This window comes from Ochotona princeps, chromosome 1, assembly GCF_030435755.1.
Source record: "Ochotona princeps isolate mOchPri1 chromosome 1, mOchPri1.hap1, whole genome shotgun sequence".
NCBI classification, from domain to species: Eukaryota; Metazoa; Chordata; class Mammalia; order Lagomorpha; family Ochotonidae; genus Ochotona; species Ochotona princeps.
In genome coordinates this window covers 20,592,699-20,613,048 of record NC_080832.1, presented here as the reverse complement: position 1 = coordinate 20,613,048, position 20,350 = coordinate 20,592,699, and the positions used below count along the sequence as shown (strand labels likewise).

The 20,350-nt window shown below is 41.0% G+C and overlaps 1 protein-coding gene across 1 annotated transcript in view; it reads left to right on the top strand.

The window, feature by feature from the left end:
* Positions 1 to 20,350, top strand: part of ZC2HC1B (zinc finger C2HC-type containing 1B) — a 50,324-nt gene that overhangs the window by 10,779 nt on the left and 19,195 nt on the right. The window contains exons 4-5 of the mRNA XM_058668347.1: positions 865 to 1,003; positions 15,835 to 15,974. Of these exons, the coding sequence (XP_058524330.1) occupies positions 865 to 1,003; positions 15,835 to 15,974 (279 nt within the window). The remainder of the gene's footprint in view (positions 1 to 864; positions 1,004 to 15,834; positions 15,975 to 20,350) is intronic.

Genomic DNA, 20,350 nt, shown 5'->3' with positions numbered 1-20,350 from the left:
TCTCTCATGTCCGTCTTTAACATGTTCATGGAAGCTGGTTTGTGGGCTCTCTGATTCAACCTTGAGAGTACTGGGTAATGTTATGTAAATATGAAAATTCACTTTTGCTGTTTTCTATTTAATCTCATTCACTTAATTTCCAAATATATTTCAGACACTTTCCAGATAGAGCAAAAGGGATCTTGCTTATATTTTCATTAGGTTGGCTTACATCTAGTAATTAACTTTGGAGGGAAGCTTTTTGCTGTTATACTTGTCTTCCTTTAGCTGTTAGAGTTTCAGTATTCTGATTTTTATTTTGTGACATGTAAATTTCCTTACTGAATTTTCCGAATCACCTGAGTAACACAGTTCTTCTGCTCCATATTCCATAATCCTAGTTCTTGTAAGTTCAAATCCAGCTTTAGAAAATTGATCATTGAGAGGCTTATAATCTAGAATAGTATTTGTTGGTGTTTTTTTTTTTTTTTTTTTTTTTTTTTTTTTTTTTTTTTAAAGAGAAAGATTTTTTTTTTTTTTTTAAAGATTTATTCATTTTATTACAGCCAGATATACAGAGAGGAGGAGAGACAGAGAGGAAGATCTTCCGTCCGATGATTCACTCCCCAAGTGAGCCGCAACGGGCCGGTGCGCGCCGATCCGATGCCGGGAACCTGGAACCTCTTCCGGGTCTCCCACGCGGGTGCAGTGTCCCAATGCATTGGGCCATCCTCAACTGCTTTCCCAGGCCACAAGCAGGGAGCTGGATGGGAAGTGGAGCTGCCGGGATTAGAACCGGCGCCCATATGGGATCCCGGGGCTTTCAAGGCGAGGACTTTAGCCGCTAGGCCACGCCGCCGGGCCCAAGGTGTTTTTTTTTTATAGACTCAACCTGTGAGGAAATCTAATTGGAGACAGCAACATGAAGACTTCATCAATGCAATTCGATCAGCAAAACAGTGTACAATAGCCATTAAAGAGGGACAGCCCCTTCCACCTCCACCCCCTCCGTCCATCAACCCAGGTGTGTAGCCATTTTGTTTTGCTTTTGAATTTATTAATTTTTGAATTATAATCCTTCTATATACTCTAAAATGGATAAGAAGTAATTTTATCTGTTATATAAAAAGTAGTTTATTCTCTTTAAAAAATTGTATGCATCTGGATTCTGTTTCCTTTTGACTCTGTTCCAACATGAAGATGCCATTGTACTCATGCCATGGGATCACATAACTTGTGGGAGCCCTTCCTGCCGTTGCTGACACGTGTAGAACAAACCAGAAAGCTCTGCAGTAGTTCCATGGCTTCAGATACTCAACAGCTCTTTTTTGTTTATAGATAAAATTCTTGTAACATGAAGTTCACTGTGTTAATCACTTGAAGTTATACAATTTAGTGACCTATCGCTATTTAATCCAAACACTTTATTTTAAAAATTTTTGAATGTATATTTAAAAAGGAAGGACTAGTACGATGGTTGCAAACATGCATTTCACAAAAATTTGACATTGTTGCCTCTCTCTTACACACATTATTACATGTGTCATTATCTTATATGCATTATTACACATATACATATTATTAGCTTGCATATATTAAATAGATCCATTGAAAAGTAGCTTTTTGTTCATACAATAGAATATTTTTATTTTCTTTTTAATATTATTTATATAATTGAGAGGGATGCACACTCATGTGGGCCTCTGATTAAAGTGCGGTAAGTTAGATATGGAGGAATGTGGGTGGGATGAATGTTTTCCTTTTTTTTTTTTCCCTATGTGTGCAAGGCCTGAGTGGAAGGAGCTGCTCCTTGCTGTCAAACTACATTAACACCCGTGGATGGGACATAGTCATTTAATGCTGTCTTAGACATCCCTATGTGGGGAAGAGTGTTTTAAGCATATTATTTGAATGGTTTAATAGCTTGTTGGTTTCCTTATTCCAGGGTTGAGAAAATCTTTGCAAGGTCTATTGGTTAACAAAATCCACCTTATTGTATCCTTAGACCCTAAACATGCTGTAAAGCTTGACCAGAAGAATTGTCCTGTTTTCTATCCTCTGATGATGCACTTGACATCCCCTAGAGCCTAGATGAGCTGGTTGTCATGTCCCCGTGTGCCTCTGGGCACGTTGTCTATGTTGTCCATTGCACAGGCAGCAGCAGCTGAGGAGGTCCAGTCCTGATACATGCACTCCAAGGTTAGACAAGACATCCTGTGCTTTTTTCCCTGTGGCCAGAGTCTGAGTCCTGTAGTCCACTTATGGAGACCCCTAGGAAACTTTACCTGGAGTGACCTCAGACTTGACTCTTGTGTGTACCAGCCAGTGCAGGGCCAGGTGTGGTCTGTCACCTCCACCAGCCAATGCATATACCAATAGCTGCAGCTGCCTGGTCAATTCCTCCCCAACTTCATATCTCATGGGAACCGATGGGTGCTGCAGCCCAGCCCAGCCAGCCTAACACAAATGTGGGCTGCCACTGCCTAGTTGAACTGGCCCTCGGTAACTCCCTTCAAGTTTGTTTCCAGCCTGTTTTGACATGTGCCAGCCTCTACTCCAGTCTAGCTAGGCCCAGCCCACATGCCATCCAGTTTTTGTGTAACCCAAAGATGTGGTTTAGCATAGTCTGCCCTACTCCCAGACGCAGACCTCTGTATGCCTATAGGTGCCACTACCAGCCTGGCTCATTCCCAGCCTTGGTGGTCATGCTCACCAGTGTTAGGTACTGCCTACCAGAGAAGTTCCCACAGTTCCCCTGTCAGGCATGCTCCCAGCCCTGGATCTTGCATCTACCAGGGAGTACTGTGGTGAACCTTACATGACTCACACCCAATCCTGGCTCTTGCCAGATGGTATTGTAGCCTAGTTGAGTTTACCTGCACCCATTTTGTCTCTTGAGTGTGCCAGAGGGTGCAACAGCCTAGTCAGCCTGTCTCTGCCCCCACCCCCCACTGCCAGTTCTACCTCTCATGCTTACCTATGGAAGCAGTGACATAGCAGGGAAGTCCCTGTTGTTCCCCTACCAGCCTCATTTCCAGCCCTCGGTCTTGTATGTGCCAGCTGGTACCCTGGCCCAGTCTGAGATGGCCGACCCCCAGTCTTGGCACTCAGCATCATGTGCTCTGGCCTAGCTCAGCCATGTTGGCCCCCAGTCCAACTCTCACCAACAAGTGCAGTAGCCTATCCCAACCTGGCCCAGACCCAGTAACAGCCCTCATGTGAACAAGAGGATGTTGTGGTCCAATCAGGCCCAGCCAGCACTTTGTCCAGGCTTTTGCTCATGCCAATATGTGCCATGGACTGCCACATTCCACCCTACCTCCAGACCTGGTCCACGTGTATGCCAAAGGGTGCTGCAGCCCATCCTGGTCTGGCTTTCCCCCAGCCTCAGCTCTCACACTCAACAGCAGGAGCTGTGTCCTAGTTGGGGAGTTCCCCAAGTACCCCTACCAGGTCTGCTCCTAGCAATGGATTTTGCATGTATCAGTGGGTGCTACTGCCCTGCCCTGACTGACATTGCTGGTTCCTAGTCCTGGCACTCACTGCAGGTACTACAGGCTTGTCCTGCTGACCAGCAGCCATTCTGATTCTCTTTGATGGATGCTACAGCCTAGGCCAGTTTGGCTTGCCTTCAAACCCAGCCCACATTCATGCCAATGCATGCTGCAGCACTGCCTGGCCTGGCCTGGACTGCCCCAGCCCCAGCTCTTGTGCTCCACAGTGGGAGCTGCAGCATAATGGGCGGAGTTCCTCCACCAGGGCTGCTCCCAACCCCAGATTCCATGCGTGCCAGTAGGTACAGCGGCACTGTTTGACACGGTCTGACATCAGTCCCAGCCTTTGCATGTGCCAGTGAGTGCAGTAGCCTGACCCTGCTCAGATCCCTTCCAGCTCCCATAACTTTTAGGTGGGTTCCTCTCAGGTGAATTCTGTGGTCCAGCTTGGCTTGATCTGACACAGTTCCCAGCTCTCTGTGTAAACCAGCAATTGCTACAGTTACACAGAGGCAAGCTCACAAGTCCCCTGCAAAACCTACCCCCAGATCCAGTTCTTTTGTATTATGGAGGTACTGCAGCCCAGCCTGACATGGCTTGTCCCTGTTCCAACATTTGTGGGTGGGTATTGTGGCCTAGCCCACCAGGCACTCCCCGTGACCAGACCCAGCTTTTGCATGTGCCAGCAGGATGCAAGTTATGCTATTTAGCCCAACCTAGGTCTCCCACATGGTTGGGTGCCTGAGCTGACCCAGACATGCATTCCAGTTTCCTTGCCTCTAAACACTCTATCCACAGCTCCCTCGCCTACCCAAAAGTACAGTAATTCAGTCTGTGGAAGCCCCTAGAAGTCATTCCTCTCTCTTGTCAGATATTCCCTCAACTGCTCTCACTGCAGTATGTCCCCAGTCCCCCTTCCCTGGGGAATCTGCAGCACACCTACCTGGAGGCCAGGATGCATGTGCTGGTCCAGCGTTACCTTCCCCATATATCCTTGTTTTTTCTTTAGATTCTTTCTTTCTTTCTTTCTTTCTTTCTTTCTTTCTTTCTTTCTTTCTTTCTTTCTTTCTTTCTTTCTTTCTCTCTCTCTCTCTCTCTATCTCTCTCTGTCTCTCTCTTTCTTTCTTTCTTCCTCACTTCTATTATTATTATTATCATCATCATTTTATGATAGAGTTCCATAGGCCCTGAGATTTCCCTTATCCCCTCCTCAACTCCTCCCTGAGTTCCCCTATATTATTACTATAGTGTAATTTTTCACAGCCGGTCATGTCCATCATTGTGAGCATGGATAATGGCAGAGAGTCCAGCATCCTTTTGTCAAGATAGAGTTAACAGTTTCATTGGGAGCCCATCTTTGTCTGAAAGTAGAGATGCACACTGCATTGTATCCTGATATCTGGATATGATTGTCTCCATTACACGGTTACTATACATTCCCCTAAATGAAAAGTCACACAGTAAAATCAACAACAGGAAGAAAAAAGGAAATTAAAATGATATGAAGTTAAGTAAAATGCTACTGAATGACTCATGTGTCACTGAAGAGATGAAAAAGAAAATCAAGAATCTTCTTAAAGAAAATGCTGCTGCTGTATGATGTATGCGTCAGTGAAGAATTTAACGAGAAAGTGTTTTGCAGAGATGAAACTAAAAAGCAAAAAACATCAAAATTCATGAGACGTAGTTTCCACTGATCTTTGTTGGTGAGACATGTCTCCTGTAGGCAACACATAGATTTTTTTTTTAAGATTTATTTATTTTTATTGGAAAGGCGATGTACAGAGAGGAGGAGAGACAGAGGAAGGTCTTCCATCTGATGATTCACTCCCCAAGTGGCCGCAACGGCTGGAGCTGAGCTAATTAAAAGCCAGGAACCTCTTCTGGTTCTCCCACATGGGTGCAGGGTCCCAAGGCTTTGGGCTGTCCTCAATTGCTTTCCCAGGCCACAAGCAGGGAGCTGGATGAGAAGCGGAGCTGCTGGGATTAAAACCGGCGCCTATTTGGGATCCTGGTGCATTCAAAGTGTGAGGACTTTAACTGCTACACTATCACACCAGGCCCTGTTTTTTTTTTTTTTTTAAATCCAGTCTATCTATGATGTTTGATTGATGAGATTAATCTATTTACATTCAGGGTTAATATGAATGAGTGGTAATTTGATCCTGTCATTTTAGGAATGGGTTGTTCATTGATTTAGTCTGCTCTTGTTCTTTTACTGGGATGTTCTTCACATTTGGCTTTGGATTGGTGGGTGCTATTCCTCTTCTCTGTCAAGAGAACATCTTGAAGTATCATTTGTAGGGCAGGTTTGGAAGAGGCGTATTCTTTTAACTTTTCTTGACTGTGGAAGAATTTTATTTCATTTTTTAAGACAAAGGAAAGTTTTGCTGGGTACGTTATTCCAGATTGACATTTTTTACTTTTGGAGTCTGGAATGTGTTGCTCTATACTCTTCTGACCTGTAGAGTTTCCTGTGAGAGGCCATTTCTTTATATGTCAATTGATTTTTTTCACATGCACATTTAAGGATCTTTTCCTTATGTTCGATTCAAGAGAGCTTGATGATCATATGTCGTGGTGAAAACCGCTTTTGGTCACGCCTGTTGGGAGTTCTGTGCCCGTCTTGGTGTTGTTTTCTAAATTCTCTAGATTAGGGAAATTTTCCCTTATTATTTAATTAAATACATTTGTGAACCAAGCTACTCTTTCTGCACCTTCTGCGACTCCCATAACTCTTATTTTTGGCCTTTTAATAGTGTCTTTCAATTCTTGAATATTTTTTTGGCCTGATTCAGCTCTGCTTCCAGCTTTTTATTTGTTTCTCCCTGGTGACAGTAAATATTGTCTAATTTTGAGATTCTTTCTTCTGTCTCCTTCATTCTGTTTTGGAGACTCTCCACTGTACTTTTAATTTGCTCCACTGTATTCTTCATTTCTGATGTATCAGCTTTCATTTGATCCATTTCCAGTCTGACATATTCCTTGAATTCCTTGAATGCCTGCTTTGCATGCTTCTTGTTGTTGATAAGAAGTTTTATAACAAGTGTTTTGAATTCTGTATTCCCCATTTTCGCGATGCATTCCTCAGTGAACTCTGAGTTTGGCAAATGGTTTTGCTCCTTTGCAGGGGAGTCTTCAGTAATATTCATTGTGCCTTTATCTCTGTTATTCTGCTGGTCATCAGTTCTGAGGTGTAGGGTAGAACCTGTCTTGGGTGGAACCTGTAGGATGCCATGTTGCTGCAGTTCACTGAGCCAGAAATGAATTCACTCCCAGCTCAGTGCATACACAATCCTCTCCCATAGCCTTTGCTTCTCAACACGAAATTATGCCCAATTCGGCATTTGAGGGCAGACTGGGCTGTGAAATCCACCCTGTTCCCACACTGCCTGTCTCTGCTTCTGGTCAAATCAAACCAGCAGGACAGGCAGCTCTTTGTCTGAGATCACCTCTGAGCTCCCGGTGAATGTCCCTTCCAACCTGGCTGCTGGTGGAGTTCTGGTTGCCTGTGCAGTTCACACCACCACTGGCTGAATGCCACTGGGGTATTGGTTATTGCAGCACCATACCGTTGTTTTCACTGCTTTCCCGTGTCTGTCAGTCTTCAGGCGCCACCTCCTCCTGCTGTCATTCTGTCCTCTCCTATTTCGTAGGATGTGTCCTCTTTACTTCACACTGGCTAATGTTTCTCTGTCTGTTTAAATGTGTCCTTACCCTAATCTATCATCTTGATTCCTTCCCACATATCTTAATAAAAGAAAGCCACTATTGCTGGCACTCTGGTACAGTTAACACAGATCTGGCATTAACCAGGCCCAGAATGACCAATAGCTACTAGCTGCTTTCCCCCTAGCAATGTAACACTTAGATAAAGACAATCTAGGTAGTTGCCTGCAGCTGGGGGTTAAAAGCAACCTTTGTATCTCTGAGGCCTAAGTACATTATTCTGGATATCCGTAATAATATCATACTTATTATATAAACTCGTATTTTTAAAAATTCTGTTAAGAATGTCTTTTGAAACTCTCACATTACTCTGCAACCCTCAGCACTCCGGGACCCATTCACCATTTTATTTTTGAGCCTATTCAGTCTTTTTAATCTTATACAATATTCCACCAGGCTATTTATCTTTTAAAATGCCTCCTGTCTGTATGTGCCTGTTTGCTTAGTCATATTAATATTTAACCTGTTACTCTATCCCATTTCTCTAAATTGTAGGTTAGAGCTAGAGGCACAATGAGATTAGTTTTAATTCCTTATTAAATATTCTGTTTGCAAATGTTTTGTCTCATCTGTGGACTATTTTGTCACTCCATTTATAATGGTCCTTCATGCATAAAAGCTTTTGATTTTGAAGAAATTCCTTATATTTTGTTGCCTGTACTGTATACTGTATCATGTCTAAAATGGCATGATCAAATTCAGTACCATGAAGTTTGTTCTCAATTTTCTCTTTTTATAGTTTAGGTCTTTGATAAATCTTGAGTTCATTTTTGTGTGTGACATATAGTAGAGTTAAATTTCACTCTTTTGAGTGTAGATATCCAGTTTTTTTTAATGTTTTTTGTTAAGGAAAAATGATGCTTTCTTAGGAAATGAGCAGTCTTGACATTCATATCAAAATCAATTGATCATGTTTTCAAATGTTTACTGATCATGTATATAAAGATTTATTTTTGGGAATATAATTTTATATATCTGGCCTATATGTCTGTCTGTATGCCAGTACCACAATATTTTGATTATTATGATATAATAGTAAGTATTGAAATCAGAAATTCTGAGGCTTCCAACTTTTACCCAAAATTGGTATTCTAAGGATACCTAAGAATTTTAGGATTGTTGTCTGTTTTTGCAAAAATGTCACTTTGGATGTTTAAAATCTGTAGATCACTTTGGATAGTATTGTTGTGTTAACAATATTAAGGTCTCTATGATATGAAATGTCTATCCATTTATTTATGTTTTCTTTCATTCTTTCCAGTAATGTTTCATAGTTTTCAGTTATATAAGTCTTTCTTCTCCTTGGCTAATTCTTAAGTATTTTATTATGTTGGTATTATAAATAGAATTGGTCTCTTTCTTTTCATGTTACATTTTGTGCAAAAATGTAATTTGTTTGCATACATTGCCTTTGTTTCCTGAAGCCTTCTTGAAATTGTTTAATATTTCAGATACTTTTGTGTATGTGTGTGTGTGTAAAATCTTTGGATATTCTACATATGTCAATGTACAAAGTTAATTTTACTTATTCCTTGTCAAGTGTATGCCTTTTATTTCTTTTTCATACCTATATCATGGTTAGAACTTCCAGCTCTATGCTGAACTGTATTAGAATGTCCAACATTATACTAGTGCCAAAAAAGAACATCCCTATCTTGTTTTCATTAAATATAATGTTATCTTTAGCATAGACTGTAGCATATTGTAAGGATTATAACATGTAGAAATGAAAATTATGAAAAAGGTTGCATGGACTTAAATAAGGAAAAAAATGCATTTTGTAAGGTTTCTACATTATAAATGAATAAGTATAATATTATTAGATGGCAGAATATTAACATTAAAAACACCTATTATAAACCCTAAAGTAGCACTGAAAATTATTAAGGCATACTAGTAATACTATACCAAGTAACACAAAAGACAGTTTAATCCTTTTTTCCTTGTTTTTAAGATTTATTTATCTGGAAGGTAAGTTTACAGAGAGGGACAGGCAGAGACTGAGGTCTACCCATCTGTTGCTTCACTGCCCTAAATGGCTGCTGCAGCCAGGGCTGGGCAACCCAAAACCAGAAACCAGGAGCTTGTTCTGGGTCTCCCACATAGGTGCAGGGACTCAAGCACTGGGCCCACCCTCCACTGCTTACCCAGGAGCATTAGGAAGGAACTGAATTGGAAGTGGAGCAGCCAGGACTTGAACTGGTGCTGATATGAGACACTGGTGTTTCAGGTTGTGGCTTACCCCTCTCCACCTAAGCCAGCCCCCATCCTGATCCAATAGAAGAATAAAGAAACAAAAATCGGATGGGATACTGATGATAAGATGAAATGCTTGAGGGCCAGTGCGATAGCATATCACAGTCATTCCCCATGTGGAAGTGCCAGCATCCACACATGTCAGTTCATGTCCCGGCTGCTCCATTTGCAATCCAGCTCTGCTTGGGGCTTATGAAAGCAGATGACCTGAGACCCTGGGCACCTGCAGCCACATGGGAGGCTAGAAGAAAGCTCCTAGCTCCCAGCTTCAGATCAGCGCTGCTCGAGCCTTTGTGGTTATCTGGAGAGTGAACCAATGGATAGAGGACTTCTTTTTCTGTCACTGCTTCTCTCTCTGTAAAAATCTTTCATATAAAAAAATCTTTAAAAGAGGAAAGATGGTATAACTCAATCTAATCATATGAATAATCATATTCAAATGACCTGCTTACTACAGATAAGACACAAAATATCAAGCTGAATAATATGAGCCAACTATGTTCTTCACAATGAACATACTGGAATATAAATATATAAATGAGTTAAAAGCATGGGAAAAGATATACATCCAAACAGCAATCATAAATCTGAAGTAGACATGTTGATATCAGGCCAAGTAAATTTAAGGGCAAGTATTAACAGATACTGATTCAAAAGATATGTTCACTAGAATCTAGAATCTATCAGTTCCAAATGTTTATGTACCTAGTAACAGCTGCAGAGAATATGAACTGAAACTGACAAATCTAGGAAGAGAAGTAAACAAGTTCACAATACATTTGGAGATTTTGTTGTTGCTCCTCTCAGACACTTAAAGGAAATACAGCAGTAAAATTTATAAATATATTAAAAAAACATGAACAACAGTATCAACTAATTTCACTTAATTAGCATCTATACTTATTATTTGACACACAATAACAGCAGAGTATACACCCAAAATAGACCATACACAGGACCAGGTTTTCAAAGTGGATTGCTGGGGCCCAAGCACTCAAGTCATCTGCTGTTGCATTTTCCAGGCCATTAGCAGGGAGGTGGTCAGAGACTGGAGCTACAATGACACAGACTGGCACCCATAGAAGGTGACACTATCACTGCGTGGGGGCTTTACCTGCTAGTCCACCAGGCTGCCTACAGGAATTAATTTTTTAAGAAGATGCCATAGTAACTCTATAGGGGAAAGAAGATTTCCATATAAATAAGTAATGCTGGAATGGGTTGGTACCCATATAGTCAAAAGTGAATTTTGATCCTTATAGCATATAAAAATTAATTCAAGATGGGATATTGACCTATCATAAGTGCTACAAATATAAAAATTGTAAAGCAAAATAAAAACACTCTCTGACAAGGTACATGTTGCACTAATATTTTTGAAAGAAAATTGATAACTTGAACCTCACCAAATCTAAAATTTATAGTTTTCAGAGATGTCATGAGAAAGTGGAAAAGCAAGTTACATGCTGTGAAATAAGATTCATAATGTAGCATGCTGGTTCAGTGGTATAACATGCTCCAGCATCCCGTATAGGTGCCAATTAGAGTCCTAGCTGCCCCGCTTCCAATCCAACTTCCTGCTGGTGGCCTAGGAAAGCAACAAGGGATAGCCCAAGGCCTTGGATCCTTGCACCCATGTAGGAGATCTGGCAAAAGCTCCTGGTTCTTGGTTTAAAACCAACCCACTCTGAACATTGCACCCATTTGGGGAGCAATTTAGCAGGTAGAAAATGTTTTTCTGTCTTCTTGTTGCAGCTCTTTCAAGTAAACTAAATCTGTTCTAAGAAAGATTCATAATGTGTGTGTGTGTGTATATATACATATACATATATTTTAAAAGGACCTATATGAAGAACACACAAAGAATTCTAACAAAACTCAACGAGATAATCCAACAAGGAAAGAGCAAGATACATACTTAAACAGACTCATCATAAAACAATAGCCATTAAGCACACAAAAAGATATCTATCATTGTTTGTCAGAGAATTATAAATGAATATGAGAATGCATTGTAAGATACCATTACACATTGATTCAATAGCTAAAATTAAAAGACTGACAATGCAGCTGTTGGTTAGATCATGAAGCACTTGAAAGTCTCATGTCACTGATGGAAGTGTAAAATAGAACAGCTGCTTTGCCCTGATATTTTCTTATTAAGTTCAACGTACAATTAACATACACAACAGTTCTACAATTAACCTAAACAACAATTCTACACAACAGTTCTACTGTCCTGTGTTTATGTATAAACTGAAAATGTCCACAAAGATTTATATAAATATTCATAGCCTTATTTATACAACACCAACTGAAAGTACTCATCAATAAGTGAATTGATAAAGCAATATGGGAACATTTGCAAACTGGAATATTGAACAGTAAGAAGGAAGTGCTATACATGTAGCAATATGAATGTTCTAATATATGAAACTGCAGAGTAAGTAAAACTTACCTGTAGTGATAGAAAACTAGATTTTTGATTGCCTGAAACTGGGTTTGGAGGAATATTGATTGAAATGGGGCGTGATAGAACTTGGAATGACCAAAATGTTTATATTTTAATTAGGACGGTTGTATAAATGTACATGTTCGTTGAAAATTAAAACCAATATATTTCTTTTGTAGGTAAATCTCAAAAAGTTTAATTTAGAAAAATACAAAACTAAACTGCCATAGTGTAGGCATAACACAAAAATTACCTAAGAAATAAATCATCTGAACTTCTTTACTAGAAAATAACCTTCATAATGGTTTCGCTTTTGCTGGGTACCAAAGAAAATCTAGCTTAACTATCTTAAGACATGTTAGGCAGAAAAATCTGTGGTTGTGAGTTTGGTAGCTTGCACATGCTTTGGCAAGATGCTTCATATAACAAAAAACATCTTTTATGAGAAATAGTTTCATGTTAAGATCAGAAGCTACAGAGCTGATGGTTAACTTATGACTCCTTAATTGACTAAGTGAAACCATCTCAGAATTTCTGCTGTGCAGATTTCTCTCATTAGCAAGTTGGATCTAAAGTGTAGAGATTATTGTTTCTCAAAAAAAAAAACCCTTTGCAAAACCTAATCAAAGGTGCAACTTACATTTTTTCATTTTATACTTAGGCCACAATATGGTTTTAGAATTTCTTTCCTATGCCCTTAACTATAATTTTATATAACAAGCAAATAAGAGCATATTTTTCTCATGATCTGATTATTTTGATTTTACAGAGATTTTATATTTTTTGGGTGCAAGTATCAAAACTATACCTGCGTGTCAGCAGCTAGAGTTAAACACAATGCAGCATAACATGCACGAGTTTGCAAGTTTTTTTTTTTTTTCCTGCATGCTTCCTTATTTTTTGTCTTCCTGACATCCATATGCTGACTCTGGTTTTTGTTTAACTGAATCTGCAATGATCCATACTTCTAGGATGTTGTGATACTTTGTGGGGGCACAGAGCTACGCAATAATGGATTATTCTGTGAGGCTTGGGATAGTTGGTCAACATTTTCATACAGCTGCATAGACATGGTTGTGCAACACAATGTTTGTATTTTAAAATTGTGGTTTTTATGTTAATTTCTTATGAGATCTGGTCTCTGGTTTCCTCATAAGACTTTTGAAGTCATTGCCTGTTGAATTGAAAAGGAACATAGTGGATTTATTTATTTATTCATTTATCTTTTATTTTTAACATAGTGGTTTTATGAAGTCATTGTTGATAGAAGAAGGAAGGTGACTGATTGAGACTAGAGTTCAGACATTTTCCTCAGTCATGCTGTATTCAGATAATTGTTGCAAAAAAATAAATTACTAGTGTGAAGGTGATCAGCCCCTGGCACCCCTCCTGCCTGCCCTCTTGCCCCCAGTGCTGGCCCTCATGTTCACAATCCAATTTACAAGTGATATATGGGTACAGAGGAAATGGAAACCCAGAGAGGTTGAGTAACTTGCCCAAGTTTATACACACAGCAAATGGGGAATTTGGGTTCAAAACCAGTCAGACAGACTCCAACACCTGCACTGTTCATCATCTCTTTGTGCTGGCCTATTTTTCTTTTTGAAATCTTTTTGGGTATTTATCACCATGTGAAGTTTGTATTAGATTGTGGAGATATTGCAATTCAAGGAATATATCAGTGCCTGGCATATATGAAGGACTCAGTAAGTATCAACATACTGATGCTACTGTTTTCCAGAATGAAAAATAATGGTTAAGGCTATTAGACAATTTCTAAGCACTAACATTTAAAAGAAAATTCTATTTCATTTTATTTAAAAGGAAAAGAGAAGGGCTCGGCAGCGTGGCCTAGTGGCTAAGGTCCTTGCCTTGATCCCATATGGCCGTTGGTTCTAATCCTGGCAGCTCCACTTCCTCTCTATCCCTCCTCCTCTCAGTATATCTGACTTTGTAATAAAAAAATAAAATAAATCTTTTAAAAAAAAAAAAAAGGAAAAGAGAAGAGAGAGCAAAGAGGACTATCACCAGAAAACTGATCCTACTGGCTCACTCCCCAAATGACTGCAACACCTAAGGGCTGGGACACTCTGAAGCCAGGGGACTGGAACTCAGTCTGGGTCTCCTTCCTGGGTAGCAGGGAGCCAACAGCTTGAGCTGTCATCTGTACCAGCCGGAAGCAAGATTGGAATCAGCATAGCCAGGACTGGAACAGGCAGTCAGATATGGGATGTTATCTTCCCAAGCAGTTGTTTCATCAACAACACTACATCCCTACCTCATTGCTACTCATTCATAGAATTTTGTGGATAGTCATTTTAAGATCCGATTTGTTCAAATAGGGAAAGAAAGAGATCAGTTTTGAGAACACCATTACATTAAATATCTACATATGTAAGAATTTTGACTTTATAGTAATCCCAACTTTCATACTGAGTTTTACTAAGGGGAATGTTACTCTGCTAATGTCACTCATTTCCCCTTGGTTTTTCTGCAAGACCACTGAGACAGTCGATGCAATCCCTGCTGGAGACTAGGCCTTAAGCCTCCCAAACCCCAGTTTTTGCTGTAGCAGCTACAAGTTCTTTTTAAGATTTATTTTTATCACAAAGTTATATACAGAGAGGAGGAGAGACAGAGAGGAAGATCTTCCATCCGATGATTCACTCCCCAAGTGAGCGCATCGACCAGTGCTGTGCTGATCCGAAGCCAGGAGCCAGGAACCTCTTCCAGCTCTCCCACGTGGGTGCAGGGTCTCAAGGCTTTGGGCCATACTCCACTGCTTTCCCAGGCCACAAGCAGGGAGCTGGATGGGAATGTGGGGTGGCCGGGATTAGAACCAGGGCCCATATGGGATCCTGGCACTTGCAAGGCGAGGACTTTAGCCTGCAGTTACAAGTTCTAACAAGACTTTACATCTTTCCCACTGTGCATTTCTCTCTGTAGCCAATTACACTTGGTAACTGCAAATGAAAGAAAAGTTTGACCAAAACAAAACAAAACAAAACACAAGCGTGTGTACAGGTGTACCGCGGACGTAGCACTCACAGACTGGAGTGTGGCACGGCTGCAAGCTGAACCTGCACCTGGGTCACTCCTACTTCTGCCCATTTCCTTTCCTGTTTTTTTCAACTCCGCCTTTTTTATTCTTTCCCTGTTTCCTTCCTGAATGTGTGTGTGTGTGTGTGTGTATGTTGGGGGTGGGGGTAGAGACTCCAAAAAGTATATGGAAATGAAATTAAAAGATCATTTTTTATTTTTGGTGCAAAAATTTAGGAGTTCACCCACAGAATTTTCTAATATATACATACATACTATAAATTTGATAATCTCATCATATCACTTGCCTCGTTTTTTCGTAGTTGAATAAAAAAAAAAATCTAACCATTGGAGAAGAAGTATGCTATTTTCTGCCTTTTTGCTGGGGACACAAGGCTTCCAATCCCAGTGCATAAACCGACGTTTTGAAAGGACATCTCACCCCCTCTCTATAGACTGCTAACTTGTGCATGGCCTTCGGTCTCCCCTAGTGTCCCAGCCTGGACTTTTGGATCATCTCTGCCCTCCCATGCCATTTGCGCTAACACTCTGCAATTCCAGCACTACTTTCCGTACACAAGGATTCACTTAACAATGCATCTAATCGGGAAGTTCTTAAGCGTAATTAACTTAGTTTCTAAAATATATGTAAACATTTTGGGGGCACATTCTTACTTGTAATGAATGCACAGGTGGTAAAAATTTCCCCTTGATTTCAGCCTTTCCAAACTTCCTCCTCTGAAATAGACAGTCTCCAACCCGAGTTTGGGATCATGTCATCTATGTCCAAGCACAACTCATAATCTTCTAATTCCACGTCACACAATCAATTCTGTGGTGGTTGTTGAAATATTGATAGAAATTTGTTGTTATCTTTACATGCAGACTATATTCAATGCCCCTACTGCATGAGGAGGTTTAATGAAACTGCAGCCCAACGACACATTAATTTCTGCAAAGATCAGTCTTCTCGCCGAGTCTTCGATCCTGCCCAGACAGCAGCCAAACTGGCATCCAGAGCTCAGGTAACTTTGTCTCCCCGGGTATTGGCACTTGTGTGCTTGCATGCTTGGAGTGGGCAGGTAGAACTTGCCAAGGAGCCTCAATTATTTACAAAGAAGCCTAAGGCAAAAAGAACTGATCCAGGGAATTGGCTGCTTGGAGGGGACTGGTTTCTAGCTAATATATATATATTTTTTTAATATTTGCTCTGTTTATTTTCTCACAATTAATCATTGATTTAATACATAAATGAAATTTTATGAAGACTTACAACAGAAAATGGCTGACATGGCTGTCTGAGGAGCCGCAGTTTAACGTTTTAACGGAGTGTGACTTTAGCACCTAAATCCCACAGTGATTCTATAGTCTGAGGAAATGCCCAACCCAGTGACCGGTAGGCTCATAGATTTCTTCTTTTTTATTGCATTTCATTTTATAACATCGTTTCATAGGCTCTGAGGTTCCCCTAACCCCTCCCTGTGCCCCGCCCCCATGGTGGATTGCTCCACCTTATTGCAGTATTACAGTTCAAATCCAGTCTTGTTTCTTTCATTGCAAGCATGTACCATGCATAGAGTCCAGCATCTTATTGTCGAGCTCAATTCAACAGTTTCTTGGGGAGACCAACTCTGGTGTAAAGGCACAGCTGGCAGAATATCGTTCCAACCAATTAAAAGCCATAACATAAGATCAACAACTGTTTACAACATTATGGGGTGACTGATATGTTGGAAAATGCAGGTTCTTAACCACATCCTGTGACTACTTCATTAACATTTCAATTTCATTTTTATATACAACTGGCTTCTATCTACCTTAAAATGGCTATAGGATACTATTCAGCTGTCTTGTGTCTATTTTCATTTTAGTGTTTAGCAGTTTATTGTATTGAAGCATAATTTTTACTGAACTTGGCAGATTTTGGGATAGTCCAAACTGGCTTATAGCTTTAGCAAGGCGTATGTCACCAGCTGAGGCACAGAACAGTTTTAGGAGGGGTGTGCAGAGAAATCCTCCATACCCTAATTAGGAGTAATTTATTTTCGTGTCCTACCTAGTAAGATATGTGTGAGTCCCCGCTGACTGTTTCCTGTATAGTTCTAAGCTTTCCTTGTTGTTCTCTGTGTATTCTAATTTTTTGTTATTTGTTTACACACACAAAAAAAATCTGAACTGAAGCATGCTAGGATGAAGATATGAATGTAAAAATAATGTTTTTGAAGCATTATGGAAAAACTCTTTATCCAGTGATGATGTCACCCTTTGTTACCCAGAGCAGAATCACAAATCTGCAGTGAAAGTCAAGGAAAGTGCCCTCCAGGCAGTGTGTTCTGTTGAGGAGAGGAGGAGTCATCAGGTTTTTATTCAAAGCTACACAGTCAGCAAGTTAAAGGATGTGAATGAATACAAACAGATGTTACAAATAGGTGAAGCAACAACACGAGCTGGAAGACAACAGTTTGATAAACACAAAATGGAAACAGCAAACAGCTTCAGCAGTCCCAATAACATTGCTTACTGTATAGCAGATACCCTGCTAACTTCATAATCACATCTCAGACTAAAAGATCAAATTATTGTGCCTCCTTAAAGAGCATACATAGCTTTAGAGAACTCTGTTACCTCTAGATTCTAATGGTTGTGGGACTCTTTCCAACAATAACATATCCTCCAGACTGCAGATTCCAAGTTCTGCCTCCACATTAGTTAGAAATTTACAGAATATCTGCTGTGCACATGACGCCGTGCCAGGTACAGGTTGGTCAAGGATTCATCATTCAAAGAAAGAAGGTTGACTCAGAAAAAAATAGTATAAAATTGATGTATAGGAGGGTCCTAGAAGAAGACTATGTGATTCCAACGAGTCTTCCAAGGTTTCATACATTTCTTTCCTTAAATATTAAACTTTGTAGCTTACAGCTGGTTTCAGGAAAGACTTATGCACAGAATGCCAGCTTGTAGCCTGAGGTGTCCACCTTTGGAGCTAAAGCAGGGAAAGCCCATATGAGAATATCAGGATGGCACAGACAAAGTGGGCAGCAGATCCAGAAAGGCTTTAATCCAAGCCAATTTGGAGAGGATTGATTGGATAAAGGTGAGAAATCTGAGGACTGCCAGGGCATGTGCCTGTGAGCAGGGACTGGAAAGTCCAGGGAGGCTGGCAGTCCTGTGTCCAGCATGGATGTGCTGCGTCTTCCTCCTGCCAGATTTCTGTTGCCAGCTGTACGTTGGCTTTTCTTGGTTTTCCTGTACAATTGCCTGTACCTGGCCCCGTGCCATTCCTTGGGCAGAATAGATGTGTTAAACACTGGAGACCCAAGTGACATCAAGTTAGCTTATAGAAAACTTATTCTTTCAATTATCATTCAAAATGGGTTTCTCGGGGAGCCAGGCAGGAGTGACAGCAACAGAAGAATGGGGGCCAGAAATAAGAGAACAAATCTGACTTGTGGGAGAGGGAGTATTTTTTTTCTTTATTTTTGACAGTCTTTACATGGTTACTTAGGGCACAAAGGTTCAAGGGCTACAGGAAAGTGGGTAAGACTATTATCTCCACATTCTTTTTTTTTTTCTGTATCTGGGGTAAATGGGGAAATAAAGGGAGAAGCGCCATCCAGCCTCACACCCATCCCAGGTCCCTAACATGGGGCATGCTCTGAGGGTCCTGCTCAAGTGGTTTTGATAGTTCAGCAGTTATGAATTGTTGCCAGTCTCACCATTCCAAGCATGATGAAGTCGCTGCAGAATCCACTGATTGACATAGTCCATCTTAGAGTCTCCATTTGCCCAGTGTTTCACTGCCAACGCATGGCTAGGGTAGTTGATTGATTAGTTCTGCCCTCTGTTGTGGTGCCAGGTATCCTCTGCAGGATCCGATAGACTGCCACATCCTCCATGCACACCTGATTGTGTTGTCCACTGCTCCGCCAGAGCCTCTGAGGAGGCTCGGCTCTGGCATTTGCACTCCATGCCAGACCATGGAACCTGCACTTCTCTTCATGGTTGGGGTTCTGAGTCCGGCAATTTGATTGGTGAGATCCCCAAAGAAACTTTGTCTGAGGTGATCCCAGACCAGATTCTTGTGCATACTTGCAAGTATAGGGCCTGGCACAGTCCATCACCCCAATCAGCTGGTGGTTATAATTGCTGGGTTGATTCTATTTCCAGCCCTGTCTTCCACTGCAACCAATGGGTGTTGCACTCCAGCCTGACTCTGCCCAGCACACAATCGACCCTCACATAAACCAGTGGGAGCTGCAGTCTAGGCGGAGTGACATGCAATAACCTCCACTAGGCCTGCCCCCTGCCCTAGTTCCCTTGCTTGCCAGTATGTGTAGCAGACTAGTCCAGTCTGTCCCACATCCCATTCAGCTCTCATACATGTCAATGGGCATTGAAGCCTAGTTCAACCCAACCAGCTCCACTATCCAGCACCCCCACACATGCTGGTGGATGCCATTCTGTCCAGCCACCCCTGCCCCAGTCCTAATTTTCTTGCTCTCCAGTGGGAGTGGTAACCCAAGAGGGAGGTGCCCACTGTTTGCCTCCTAGGCCACTCCCACTCCTGGGTCATGCACTTTCCAGATGGTTCTGTAGTTTAACTTGACAGATTAGCCGCCGGTTCCAGCATCTGCTGTCTGATGCTGTGGGAAAACCCAATCAAACCTCACCCATTCAGCTTTATGTTTGCACCAGTAGGGAAGGTCAACCAAGCCTGGCTTTTGCTTGATCTGGCTCACATGAGGCCCACAGGTGTTGTAGCCCTGCCCAGTCTGGTCTGCCCCCCAGGGAGAGCGAGTATTTAAAAGAACTGATGAGGCTGAGAAAATGACTGGCTGTGGGGTGAAATGAGATTAGAGCTTAAATAAGATAATGTAAATTGATTATCCCTTATCTGAATTGCTTGGGACCAAGATTTTTTTTTCAGATACTAGAATGTACTGGGAAACATGAAATTTATCTTTGTTTCAAACAGACCATACTCATGTAGCCTGATGATAATTTTACAGACTATTCCTGATGCACCCATCTGTTAGCTACAACCCATCACGTGAGGGCTGGTGTGGATCTTTCCAGTTGAAATATGATGCCAACATTCAAAATGCTTCAGGTTTTGAAGTAGTAATATTCAATGTGTACTATTAATCTGGATAAAGAAGCCTGAACAGGAGCAGTTGTGTGTGCTGGGTGTAGGGGTGATGATAAATATGGTTTAAGAGGTTTTTTTTATTATTATTATTGATGAGATGGCAAAGGGAAGAATTACAAAGTGGGAAAAGCAAGGATGGTGCAATAAGGAGTCAGGGTTTGAACTTCAACCCTTTAATTATTTGTATGCAAACCTGAGCAAGGTACCTATAAACTGATGTTAATCTAACTGAAGAGTTGGAAGGAATTG